This window comes from Hemitrygon akajei, chromosome 5 (assembly GCF_048418815.1).
Source record: "Hemitrygon akajei chromosome 5, sHemAka1.3, whole genome shotgun sequence".
In the NCBI taxonomy this organism is placed as follows: Eukaryota; Metazoa; Chordata; class Chondrichthyes; order Myliobatiformes; family Dasyatidae; genus Hemitrygon; species Hemitrygon akajei.
In genome coordinates this window covers 45,149,364-45,162,784 of record NC_133128.1, presented here as the reverse complement: position 1 = coordinate 45,162,784, position 13,421 = coordinate 45,149,364, and the positions used below count along the sequence as shown (strand labels likewise).

General features: G+C 47.3%; 1 protein-coding gene across 3 annotated transcripts in view; it reads right to left on the bottom strand.

Moving 5' to 3' along the window:
• LOC140727718 (uncharacterized) overlaps window positions 1–13,421 on the bottom strand; it is a 46,483-nt gene that overhangs the window by 19,457 nt on the left and 13,605 nt on the right. For all 3 annotated transcript variants that reach the window (XM_073045407.1, XM_073045408.1, XM_073045409.1), the window contains 3 exons: window positions 10,598–10,864; window positions 3,966–4,069; window positions 19–1,000 (listed from right to left, as the gene is read on the bottom strand). In XM_073045407.1, coding sequence (XP_072901508.1) covers window positions 19–1,000; window positions 3,966–4,069; window positions 10,598–10,864 — 1,353 coding nt within the window. The remainder of the gene's footprint in view (window positions 1–18; window positions 1,001–3,965; window positions 4,070–10,597; window positions 10,865–13,421) is intronic.

Below are 13,421 nucleotides of genomic sequence, written 5' to 3'. Positions count from 1 at the left end.
TTCCCAAATTGTTCTCACCTTTGTACGGTTTGCCATCCACAAACAGACAGAGTGCAGGGTACCTCTTCTGCATACATTCCACAATAGAACCAACTTTGTACACAAAATCATCATGTTCAAACTCATTTTTATTCACAAGTAACACTCTGTCGTTTCTTAATTCCAGATGTATTTTGTAATCGGCATTCTTTTTCTTTTCAAGTTGAACAAATGTAGCATCCAGGGATTCAATATAGGGCCATTCCTTTTGAAACATTGGTATCAATTCGTTAAAAATATCTTTCTGGAAGAAGTCCATAGCTTGGTTTTCGTACAGACACAGAAAGACCTCCCTCTGTTTGCGTTTGAACCATAGATGGTAACACTTGGATGCTGGATCTGACAACACAACTAAATTTAGGCTCTTCAAGATTTCAAGCAGTTCATCCTTAAGCTTTAATGTTTCACTCGGCCAAATATAATCCAAGAGGCTTTCTGAAAATTTTCCACTGTTGACAAGTTTCATCCACTGACTTTGGATTGGAAATGGTGCAGTTTGTATCTTCAGTGGTGGGGCACAATTGATTGGAATCAATGCAGCCATGAGGTCAATAAGCCACTGAGGATCCAAGACCAAGACTGGCTCAGAAAAGTAAGCAAACTTCATACAGTTCAAAACTTGCAGCGCTGCCTGCACTTGAAGCTTCTTGTGAGCATTACTCACATCTGTACCTTGGGGACTTCCCATGGTGTCATACCACGACAAGTACTTGTCTGAACACAGCAGATATTTCTCACTGCAGTTCAGAATGTGATAATACAACTTTGCATTGCACAAAACAATGTTGTCCTCAAATGCAACTTCCCTTGACAGCCTCTCAATTGCCAAACGTAGCTCCGTGTACCCCACTCCCTGATCATCGTCGACAGAGTTGTCAACAGCAAATTTCTCAGCGTAAAGTGAAGCAGCTGACAAGTATTTTTGAAGATAGCTGTAAATATTGCTCAAGGTCTCTTCAGCCTATGAAGAAAAGGTGAGAAAAATAAAGACATTTAAACAGCATGACACCGAATGAGAGTGCTTCATTAATTGCAATTAAAGTATATTTATTTTTAAAAGTTTGTAATTTTTATAGGACTGAATAAGACAGTAAGATCAGGAATAGGTCAGGAAGCCTCTTTAGCCTACTTTAGCATTCTATAGTAGCTGATATCATGTAGGCCTCAATTCCATTTTCCCGTAACTATGAACTCCTCCAAGAATAAATCCCTCATTCTTCAATATACACTAATACCCACTGAGCATCAGGGGCTCTTTGGGGGTGGTGAAGAACAGTTTCTATCCCTCTGTTATAATGGTTCTCTAGCTTGAATTCACAATTTATCTTTTTATGATCCCACACTTCATTGCTTTGCTACACTGACTGCACAGAGTTTGTGTGGTAAACCATGTATATCTGTCTGGACACGCCCCTCTGCTGACGGCTTCTAGACCCCTGGATAAAGGTGATTGAGGCACTGCTCCTCCCACAGTCATTCAACATGGTCCTGCTCCGTTTCGCTGTTAATAAAAGCCTGTCGTTATTTACTCTACTTCCAGTCTTCTAGAGTTATTGATAGAGCATCAGTTTGCTACCCTTTTTCTGTATTATTATTTTACTTTGTTCTACCTCAGTGCACTGTGCAATAATCTGATCTGTTTGAACAGTATTCAAGATGTTTTTTTTAAACTGTATCTCAGTATGTGACAATAATAAACCGATTCTAATTATTAAGATTCGTATCTTTCTGAAAAGTAATTCCGTCTCAGTGGCTGCATCTTCATCTTGAGATTCACCTCCCTAGGTTAGGTTTAGATACCCATACCCATTAATACCCAGACTCATTAATACCCATACCCATTAATACACCTTAGACTTTTATATGTTTCAATTAAATGGGGGGGTAGGTGTGAGTGGTAGATGCAGAGTTGTGGTGTAACTGTGGAATGACAATGAGATTCTAATTGGGTAGGACAAGCAGTATGGAGATCAAGTGTGGGTTGTAGGGAGGCAGATTGTTACTGGTGGATGATGGTAGTTGTTATAATGTAATGGTGGGAGGGGAGATTCGACAGGTGAAGCTAACTATAGATGTTCATCTTGCTAAGAAAACCTTGCACAGACTTTGTAAAATTAAATTTCTCTACCTTTCTCTTATGGACCGAGAACTCCGAGAACTAGCAACCACCTTACTATTTTTGAGTGTTACATGCCCACAGTTCGATCCTGGGACAGTGGGATGATGTAATGGTCTTGTGAGGGGGATGATGTAATGGTCTTGTGAGTGGGATGATGTAATGGTCTCATGACTGTGGGGTGATGTTACGTCATGTTCCAAACGGTATAAAGAAACAAAGCCCGCCATGGTGTGGGGCAGTTATATTTTTATTTCGCTGCGTAGAGTTTGCTGCCAGATGGTTAGAGAGTTGCCGCCAGTTTTTGATTACGCAGTTTTACTGTCATGAGAGAGAGAGAGGGAGCGAGGACATCACCAATGTCACAGAAACCAAAGGATTTGGGCAAAGTCAATGATGTATGGTTCATCTTCGGGATAACTGACATGTAGTGAATAGTGGCATGCATGTTTGAATCAACCCCTTGAAAGGTTGGGAGGTTTGTGTTTCCATCGAAAGGTCAGTTATTTTAAGAAGCTTTATTTCTTCGTGGTCGCCTCAGAGAAGGTATTTCCTGGCTGTACTCTGCACTGGCAGGTACGTCATTTCTTCAACGAAATCGCTTAAACGTTCGCTTCAGGAAGTCTTCCTCTCTTCTCGCTTACATCGTAAATCACTTGGACTTTCGAACTGACCACTTTAAGACTGTATTCGAATTTACCACTTTAAGAACTGTTCCTAAGTTCAGCGGTTTGTTAAACTGCCGTATAGCAGTTAACTTCTGGTTAAGTTATTTGTTTACTTTTCTAAGTTTGAGTAGAGGTTAATAAATATCGTTGTTTGTTTATAAACCCTGACTCGTTTAATATTCATTGTTGTTGGATTCATAACATCAGTGATGATAAAGAACATTATCAGTCCTCTTTGACAATGTGTGTAGGAGAACAATTGCAGGGTTTACTGAACAGCATTTTGAGTTTCCCAACTAACACCATTGCACTGTGTCCTTTCCAACACAATTCTACTGAATTCTTGCAATTGCCAGAACATAACCTTGCCAGCTCTTAAAAAAAGACATACTTCAACACACTTCAAAGTGCAATAATCCATTTTTATTGAGTGAATAAGTGCTGCATTTGAAATCGTTCTGGGGTTGGGACAGTCTCGGTGTTCAGCTGGGGAAGAACAGTATCTACAATAGCCATTTATTTTTGTATATACAAGAGCTACAGAGATAGCCCAGGGACATAGTATTGTAAGAAATAATGCTACACTTGCGTAGTTCATGCACATACAGTGAAGCCTGTAATTGCCTGCTCAGACCTGTTCCTGAGAGCTGAAGGCAAAGTTTTCTCTCAGATTATAGAGCCCGTCTGAACTTCCTAGTGCAGCACCTTGATATAAACAGAGGTGTGGCAGCGTTACAGCAGCAATCTGCAATAACCCTCTAATATTTTGTTTTAGAGGGGAAGGAAGGGAAATTAAAAGAATTTCTAGGCCAGAAAATCTTAATGATCCTTTCTAGATTTCTCTCTCTCCTTCAGAGTACGAGGATCAATAGTTCTTCAACAGCTTGTAAGCAGATCAACTTTTAAAGGGGTGATTGACATGGCTGTTTTTCTCCTTTGTTCACGATTTCACCACTGTAAGGCAGCACTAGCCAAGGTTCATAACCCCACTAATAGACTTTGACCATGTTATAATCGTACAGCAGATAGACAAAATTCACTTCTTTTGCAAAACAATTCTTCCCCCTTTTCCTTCCTCTAGTTTTTAAGAAAGCCACAAAAAGAAGTTGAAGGGGTGAGGAATTTCAGTAAATAGTACTTACATTGCTGCAGCTTTTAGCAAAAGTCCCAACCAGAATGACACGATAAGTATCCTTATGATCTCTGGAGAGTGAGGAAATGCACCTGATCCAGTAGTCCAAATAATCTACAGTTCAAAATATTGTGCATTTGAATTAATAGAAACATTCATTAATATAATGAAGAACAACACAAGGAAGAACAAGAAAAGGCAGGAGGCAAGAAGTGAGAGTAAAGGGAGCATTTTCTCATTTTCTGGTTAGCTACCGGTGACTAGTGGTGTTCTGCAGGGGTTGGAGTAGGGACCGATTCTTTTTACGTTATACGTCAATGATTTGAATGACGTAATTGATGGCTTTGTGACCAAGTTTGCAGACGATACTAAGATAGGTGGAGGGGCAGATAGTGTTGAGGAAGCAAGGAGTCTGCAAAAGGACTTGGCCAGATGAGAGAATGGGCAAAGAAGTGGCAGATGCAATGTGTCAAGAAGTGCATGGTCATATACTTCAGCAAAAGGAATAAAGGACTAAATGGGTAGAAAACGCAAAAATCAGAGGTGCAAAGGGACTTAGGAGTCTTCGTGCAGGATTCCTAAAAGTTAACTTGAAGGTTGAGTGGGTGACAAGGAAGGCAAATGAGAATTTAGCATTCACTTTGAGAGGACTAGAATATACTGTAAAAGCAAGGATGTGATGCTGAGGCTTTGTAAGGCAATGGTGAGGCCTCACTTGGAGTATTGTGAGCAGTTTTGGGCCCCTTATTTAAGAAAGAATGTTGGAGATATTGGAGAGGGTTCAAAAGAGGTTCACAAAAATGATTCTGGGAATGAAAGGGTTATTGTATGAAGAGCGTTTGATGGGCCTGTACGTGCTGGAATTTAGAAGCATGAAGGGGGATCTCACTGAAATCTATCGAATGCTGAAAAGCCTAGATATAGTGGATGTGGAGAGGATGTTTTCTGTAGCAGAGGAGTCTTGGACCAGAGGGCACAGCCTCAGAATAGAGGGGCATCCATTTAGAATGGAGATGAGGAAGAATTTCTTTAACGGGGGTGGTGAATCTGTAGAATTCATTGTCACAAACATCTGTGGAGGCCAGGTCATTGGGTGTATTTAAGGAGGAGGTTGATAAGCTCTTGATTAGTCAGTGTTCAAAGGTTTATTATGGGGAGAAGAGTGGAGAATGGAGTTGAGAGGGAAAATGGATCAGCCATGATAAAATGGCAGTGCAGAGTCTATGGGCTGAATGGCTTAATTCTGCTCCAATGTCTTATGGCCTTATGATCTTAACAGCACAGAAACTAGAGTTGTCAGAGAGTCTCACAGTATACAAACAGGCCCTTCGGCCAATGCTCGCCAAGGTGCCCCATCCAAGCTAGTCCCATTTTTCAGCATGTGGCCCATAAACTCTAAACCATTCCAATCCATGTACCTGTCCGAATGTCTTTTAGAAAGTGCAATTTTAGCTGCCTCACACATTGTCTGGCAAGTGATTCCACATAGCTATAACCTTTTATGTAAAATAGTCACCTCTCAAATCTTTCATTTCCACCCCCCCCCCCAGAGTTGGGGTACCAACAGCAAGAGCACATGGGTTTAAGGTGAAAAGGAATTTATATGCTTCTATCAGGTCACCTCTCAGCCTCCAATGTTCTAAGAAATAAAGTACTAGCCTGTCTAACTTTTCCCCATAACTCAGTCCCTCAAGTCCTGACAGCATCCTTATAAATCTTTTCTGCACTCTCTTCAGTTTAATAACATTTTTCCTATAGCAGGGTGACAAAACTAAGAAGAAGGTTCAAAGTCTGAAGTAAATTTATATTCAAAGTAGATATAGTATTTGTCACCATATACAACCCTGAGATTCACATTCTTGTTGACATACTCAGTGAATCCTAGAACCATAATGGAAGCAATGAAAGACAGCACGCAACGGGATGGACAAAAAAACTGCAAAAACACGCTGTGAAAATACAATAAATAAATCAATAAGCAATAAATTATGACAACATACGAGTCCTTGAAGGTGAGTTGATAGGGTGTGGGAACAGTGATGAGGGAAGTGAGCTGCCCCTCTGGTTCAAGAGCGTGATGGTTGAGGGATAATAACTGCTCCTGAACCTGGTGGAGTGAGTTCCCGATGGCGGCAGCGAGAAGAGAGCATGGGCTGGGTGGCAGGGGTCCCTGATGATGGATGCCACTTTGCTGTGACAACACTCCAAGTCAATGAGCTCAGTATTGGGGAGGGTTTTACCCGTGATGGACTGGGCCATATCCACTACTTTTTGTACCAATCTACTGTTCAAGGGCACTGACGTTTCCAGGCTGTGATACAACCTGTCAGTATACTCTCCACCGCTCAGCTATAGAAGTTTGACCAAGTTTTATATGTCATGCTGAATCATCACAAACTTCTAAAGAAGTAAAGGCACTGCCATGCTTTCTTCGTAGTTACACTCACGTGCTGGGCCTAGGCCTGAAATGATAATGCTGTCATAAGGGGAACACTGGGAACGGACCCAAATGCAAGACACAGACACTGAAGAACCAGGAACAGGACTAGGCATGAGAAGGAAGCAAGGAAAATGGGGAAGAAAGGACACTGGACATGACACCGGCCCTGGACAAGACAAGGATTCCGGGCCTGGGCTAAGACATGACCAGGACAGCAGAAGCAGGGCATGGAACTGGGAACTAGAAGCCTGGGCTTGGACTCTGAGCCAGAGACTGGACAAGGATCCAAAACCTGAGTCTTGTCTCGGGCTCAGACTCCAGAACCAGGTGAGGACAAGATAAGGCTACAGGAGAAGAGGCACAGAATGGGACGAGAGTGGTCCCAATGCTAGGTAGCAGCAAAACAGCCGGACCTACCTAGCGAAGGCGTGGACACACACAGACAGTTCCAAACAGGGCAAAGTTCCAGGCAGAGGAGGGGCGGGGCTCCAGGCAGAGGAGAGGCGAGGCGAGGCTCGAGGCAGAGGAGAGGAGAGGCGAGGTGAGGCGAGGCTCCAGGCAGAGGAGAGGAGAGGCGAGGCGAGGCTCCAGGCAGAGGAGAGGAGAGGCGAGGCGAGGCGAGGCTCCAGGCAGAGGAGAGGAGAGGCGAGGCGAGGCGAGGCTCCAGGCAGAGGCAAGGCGAGGCGAGGCTCCAGGCAGAGGCAAGGCGAGGCGAGGCGAGGCGAGGCTCCAGGCAGAGGAGAGGAGAGGCGAGGCGAGGCGAGGCTCCAGGCAGAGGCAAGGCGAGGCGAGGCAAGGCTCCAGGCAGAGGCAAGGCGAGGCGAGGCAAGGCTCCAGGCAGAGGCGAGGCGAGGCGAGGAAAGGCTCCAGGCAGAGGTAAGGCTCCAGGCAGAGGTGAGGCGAGGCAAGGCAAGGCAAGGCGAGGCAAGGCTCCAGGTAGAGGTGAGGCAAGGCGAGGCGAGGCGAGGCAAGGCTCCAGGCAGAGGTGAGGCGAGGCAAGGCGAGGTGAGGCGAGGCTCCAGGTAGAGGCAAGGCAAGGCAAGGCGAGACAAGGCTCCAGGCAGAGGCGAGGAGAGGCGAGGCAAGGCTCCAGGCAGAGGCGAGGCGAGGCGAGGAAAGGCTCCAGGCAGAGGTAAGGCTCCAGGCGGAGGTGAGGCGAGGCAAGGCAAGGTGAGGCAAGGCTCCAGGCAGAGGTGAGGTGAGGCGAGGCAAGGCTCCAGGCAGAGGCGAGGCTCCAGGCAGAGGTGAGGCGAGGCAAGGCAAGGCAAGGCTCCAGGTAGAGGCGAGGCAAGGCTCCAGCGAGAGGTGAGGCGAGGCAAGGCGAAGTGAGGCGAGGCAAGGCTCCAGGCAGAGGCAAGGCGAGGCAAGGCAAGGCTCCAGGCAGAGGCGAGGCGAGGCAAGGCTCCAGGCAGAGGCGAGGCGAGGCGAGGCTCCAGGCAGAGGCGAGGCGAGGCGAGGCAAGGCTCCAGGCAGAGGCGAGGCGAGGCGAGGCAAGGCTCCAGGCAGAGGCGAGGCGAGGCGAGGCGAGGCAAGGCTCCAGGCAGAGGCGAGGCGAGGCTCTAGGCAGAGGCGAGGTGAGGCGAGGCAAGGCTCCAGGCAGAGGCGAGGCGAGGCAAGATTCCAGGCAGAGGCGAGGCGAGGCGAGGCAAGGCTCCAGGCAGAGGTGAGGCGAGGCGAGGCAAGGCTCCAGGCAGAGGAGAGGCGAGGCGAGGCGAGGCTCCAGGCAGAGGTGAGGCGAGGCGAGGCGAGGCTCCAGGCAGAGGCGAGGCGAGGCGAGGCTCCAGGCAGAGGCGAGGCGAGGCGAGGCTCCAGGCAGAGGCAAGGCTCCAGGCAGAGGTGAGGCGAGGCGAGGCGAGGCTCCAGGCAGTGGCAAGGCTCCAGGCAGAGGTGAGGCGAGGCGAGGCTCCAGGCAGAGGTGAGGCGAGGCTCCAGGCAGAGGCGAGGCGAGGCGAGGCTCCAGGTAGAGGCGAGGCGAGGCGAGGCTCCAGGTAGAGGCGAGGTGAGGCTCCAGGTTGAGGCGAGGCGAGGCTCCAGGCAGAGGCGAGGCGAGGCTCCAGGCAGAGGTGAGGCGAGGCGAGGCTCCAGGCAGAGGCGAGGCTCCAGGCAGAGGTGAGGCGAGGCGAGGCTCCAGGCAGTGGCAAGGCTCCAGGCAGAGGCGAGGCGAGGCGAGGCTCCAGGTAGAGGCGAGGCGTGGCTCCAGGCAGAGGCGAGGCGAGGCTCCAGGCAGAGGCGAAGTGAGGCGAGGCGAGGCGAGGCTCCAGGCAGAGGTGAGGCGAGGCGAGGCTCCAGGCAGAGGCGAGGCGAGGCGAGGCTCCAGGCAGAGGCGAGGGGAGGCGAGGCTCCAGGCAGAGGCGAGGGGAGGCGAGGCGAGGCTCCAGGCAGAGGCGAGGGGAGGCGAGGCGAGGCTCCAGGCAGAGGCGAGGCGAGGCGAGGCTCCAGGCAGAGGCGAGGCGAGGCGAGGCTCCAGGCAGAGGAGAGGCGAGGCGAGGCGAGGCTCCAGGCAGAGGAGAGGGGAGGCGAGGCGAGGCTCCAGGCAGAGGCGTGGCGAGGCTCCAGGCAGAGGCGAGGGGAGGCGAGGCGAGGCTCCAGGCAGAGGCGAGGCGAGGCGAGGCGAGGCTCCAGGCAGAGGAGAGGCGAGGCGAGGCGAGGCTCCAGGCAGAGGCGAGGTGAGGCGAGGCAAGGCTCCAGGTAGAGGTGAGGCGAGGCAAGGCTCCAGGCAGAGGCGAGGCGAGGCAAGGCTCCAGGTAGAGGCAAGGCGAGGCTCCAGGTAGAGGCAAGGCGAGGCGAGGCGAGGCTCCAGGCAGAGGCGAGGCGAGGCGAGGCGAGGCAAGGCTCCAGGCAGAGGCGAGGCGAGGCAAGGCGAAGCTCCAGGCAGAGGCGAGGCGAGGCGAGGCGAGGCTCCAGGCAGAGGCGAGGCGAGGCGAGGCTCCAGGCAGTGGCAAGGCTCCAGGCAGAGGCGAGGCGAGGCGAGGCAAGGCTCCAGGCAGAGGCGAGGCGAGGCAAGGCTCCAGGTAGAGGCGAGGCGAGGCAAGGCTCCAGGTAGAGGCAAGGCAAGGCTCCAGGCAGAGGCGAGGCGAGGCGAGGCTCCAGGCTGAGGCGAGGCGAGGCGAGGCGAGGCTCCAGGCAGAGGCGAGGCGAGGCAAGGCTCCAGGCAGAGGCGAGGCAAGGCAAGGCTCCAGGCAGAGGCGAAGCTCCAGGCAGAGGCGAGGCGAGGCGAGGCAAGGCTCCAGACAAGAAGGGGAAGAGATGGGATACAGACGAGGGGTTTGGACAGGAACAATCCAGCAGAGGCTGAATCCTGAAGCTATTTATGAGGCCAGCCCAAACAAGAATCAGCAGCCTCAACAGAAACTGGGGAAACCCGGAAAACTTGGAATAAGGAGCATGGACCGGATCGTAAATTGGAATGCGGATTTCATGGACCGGACCATGACAAACGCCAAGGAATTTAAAGTCGATGACCCTCTCCATCTCTGGTACCCCAGAGAGGTCTGTCTTACGGACCTTCCATTTCCTCCTCCTGAAGTCGGCAGTCAGCCCTTAGGTCTGGCTGACATTGACTGAGAGGTTGTTGTTGTGGCACCACTCAGCCAGATTTTCAGCCGGTCTCCTATATGCCGATTCATCACCACCCTTGATTTGGCCAATGACAGTGGTGTCATCAGCAAATTAAATATGGCTTTGGAACTGTGCTTAGCCACACTGCCATAAGCAAAGATGATGGGGTGTCTCATCACTGAATATCCAAAGTAGGACCAGTATTTACTTAGTGGTAATTTCCTCACAACCTCCACAGGGTAACTTTGTTGGAAGAAATGCTGTTTTTCAGGTATATCCTGATTCTCATTATAATTTGCAGTATAAAGTGGAGAGTCCAAGGTAACCTCTGGCAATAGTAATTATACATTAGAACATCTTTAACAGACAAAATAACCAATTTACATGATGGGCACCGCCCACCACAGCCTCATCCAATGCTATCAATCACACAGCCCCAAACACTGCCAAAATTCAAAGTGTGATATTTAAAATGAAGTAACAACTTATCCAAAGGGCTGTGAATTTTGGTATTGTTCACTAATTTTGATGGCATTTCAATAAAACTTACTATGTAACTAGTTGAAAACAATTACTTCAGGTTTTAATTTAGTTTATAACAACACAAGGCAGCAATTGGATAGATTTATGTCTCTTTAACTTGCCTTTCACAGTGTATCCACAGGTGTCCATTACTTTTTGTCCTCGAAGTGGCCTTTCCTTTGCTGGTAGTTTGTCATTCAATCCCAGGTTTAAGTTAACAACCAACAGGTAGACAGCGTTCTGAGGTAAAAAAGGCATGTGCATCTGCTGGTATTCAACGTGACCTCCAAAGTCATAATATCTAAATACTGAAAACCCATCGGAGTATTCACTGCTTTCTTGCAGCTTCATCAGTATTTCATTGGTAAAGTGTTCATCCATTACAGGATCTGTCACAGAGAAAAGAAAAAGCGTGCGTAATTACTCCATGCCCACATCACTTCCTCCTCTGCAATTCCTATTCAGTTACTACCTCTCAGCCATCAGGCTCTTGAACAAAAGAGGATGATAATACTTGTTCCATTTCTGGTATTCCCATAACCAATAATTTCACTTTATTGACTCTTTGTCATGTTATTTCATATTCTCATTATTTATTGCTATTTATTTACATTTGCAGTTTGTTGTTCATTGATCCTGGTTACAGTTACTGTTCTATAGATATGCTAAGTGCGCCCGCAGGGGAGGAAAAATCTCAGGGTTGCATGTGGCGACGTGTGCGTACTCTGATAATAAACTTTACTTCGAACTTTGAATGAAAAATAAAATCATGCAGAAGCTGGAAATCTAGAACTAAAATAAACATGCAGGATAGCATCCAAATCAGACAGCATCAGAAGGTTTAGAGTATATGGTAGGTTTTTAAACATAATAGCATATGATTGTAATCGCAGAAGAATGGGATTTATTTTGGTTTTTCAATAAGAAACACATTTCATTTCTTGATATTGTTTGAATCTCCTTTGAAAATGGGCTTGGTCACTGCCATTTGATTGTTTTAGGAAAGTAATTGTAAAATTAAAAAGAGATACAAGGAGATTTCTAACTGAAGGAAAGGGAGGCTTTCAACATTAAAAACAGAAATAGAGTTTCTGTTTCGATCCCTAATGGTGCATAAATTTGAGTACAATATCTGATCTTAAATAAAACATTGAAAAAAATGAAAGATGCTCAAGCTCTTCAGAATACACTTCAAAAGATAATGAGGCAAACTGGCTCACTGCTAGCTATGTTCTTTTTATGATTTCTGACTTCTTCAGAGTTCTGCAGCAAGGCCCAAATCTCCTCAGCCAAATGGAGTGGATGTACCTCTCACCAAGCTCTTCAACTTTGTGTCAGGGACAACTGGCATATGTAGAGGGACCCAACTCATTGAAAGTCATTGACTTAGGTTGGAAACTTACATCCAAGTGGGTGATTTAATTTTCTTCAGTTTAGTTCAGCTTCTTGTTTTTAAAATACATTTTAGAAATTTAAGTTTAAAATGTATATGTTGTAATTATTATATGTATTTGATCTCTCTTAAAAATAAAAAAAAATCTTTGGTGATGTGCTTCATGATAATCCAGAGATGGGACTTCAGCATCTATTGTACTGGTCATCCCTTCCTGACCATTCCATCTCAGGGATGCTGCAGAAGTGAAGACTCGAGATCGATCGGAACAGCAGAGCCAGAGTTATCAAGAGGAACCACCAAGAAGGTTCAGTTTGTTTGTAGGTATGGGGATCCGTGAACTGCATGTCTCAGCTTTCATCGCTTTAATACATATATGTCAAACTCAAGGGCCCGCGGTGGAATTATCTTTGGCCCGCGAGATAATATCTAATTACTATTAAAGCTGGCCCCAGTAATCAAAGCACCTATGGCGTATGATATGGCTAATGCTGAGTTTATTCAGGTACCAGGTTTTCAGGGTTTTTAGTGTTTATTCAGCAGTCTTCTTCATAAGAAATGGAATTTGTAAAGTGGAACACTTTGTAGTTATAGCAGAGACTGAGACACATGAGAGCAGGCTGAAAAAACAGAGGCAACGAAAGCTGCGTTCGCACGCGTCCGACTGATCCGGCCCGCATGAAGCTGCATTTTGTTCAATCCGGCCCGGGACCTAAAATGAGTTTGACACCCCTGCTTTAATATCTGTTCTACCTTTAAATTGCTGAGTGTTTGACTATCTTCCAGCTCAAACTGTAATGGAACTTCCTCTTCTGTGCTTCCTCAATAGGAGAATCTATCTGAAATGTTTGCATTTATTGAGGTCTCCACCCTGCAGACATCCACAGGCAGTGCCGTAAGTATTGTGCTATTCAGTAGTCAAATAATACCCTTCTTAGACATTTTACCCACTTTCAGTTACCCATACAGGCAATGAAAGGAATGGTCTGTGAGAGGGCAGATTGAATGATTCCAGTCGTGGCAGTGTCACTGACTGAACAAAGACAGCGAAGTCATGTGAATGACAAAAGACGTATCTTGGATAATGTACAGTAAATTGAAGTGTGAAACTTAAAATTACGCAAGAGGGAAGTAATCCATTAGTAACCCAAGATAGCAGAGTCAAGAGATATGGGGAGAGGGCAGGAACGGGGTACTGATCGTGGATGATCAGCCATGATCACATTGAATGGCGGTGCTGGCTCAAAGGGCCAAATGGCCTACTCCTGCACCTACTGTCTATTGTCTATTCAAATGCACGAGTATCCATAGTTGTTGAAGTTTCGGTGGCTCAGATGGTCAAAGACAGTGGGAAGATATGGGATGGGATGGAGAAATAATGTTGTCAACTTTTCCTTTCTCTCGTCTAACCAATAGCTCAGACACAAATTGTCTATTCATCATACTGTTGCACAGAAGTTCCCACTGTAAACCATAGCCTGCCATTCCAAAAGTAACACATCAGATGTAACATACCTTGGAACATCCAGGGTTGGTAAAGTTAAATCTTTCTA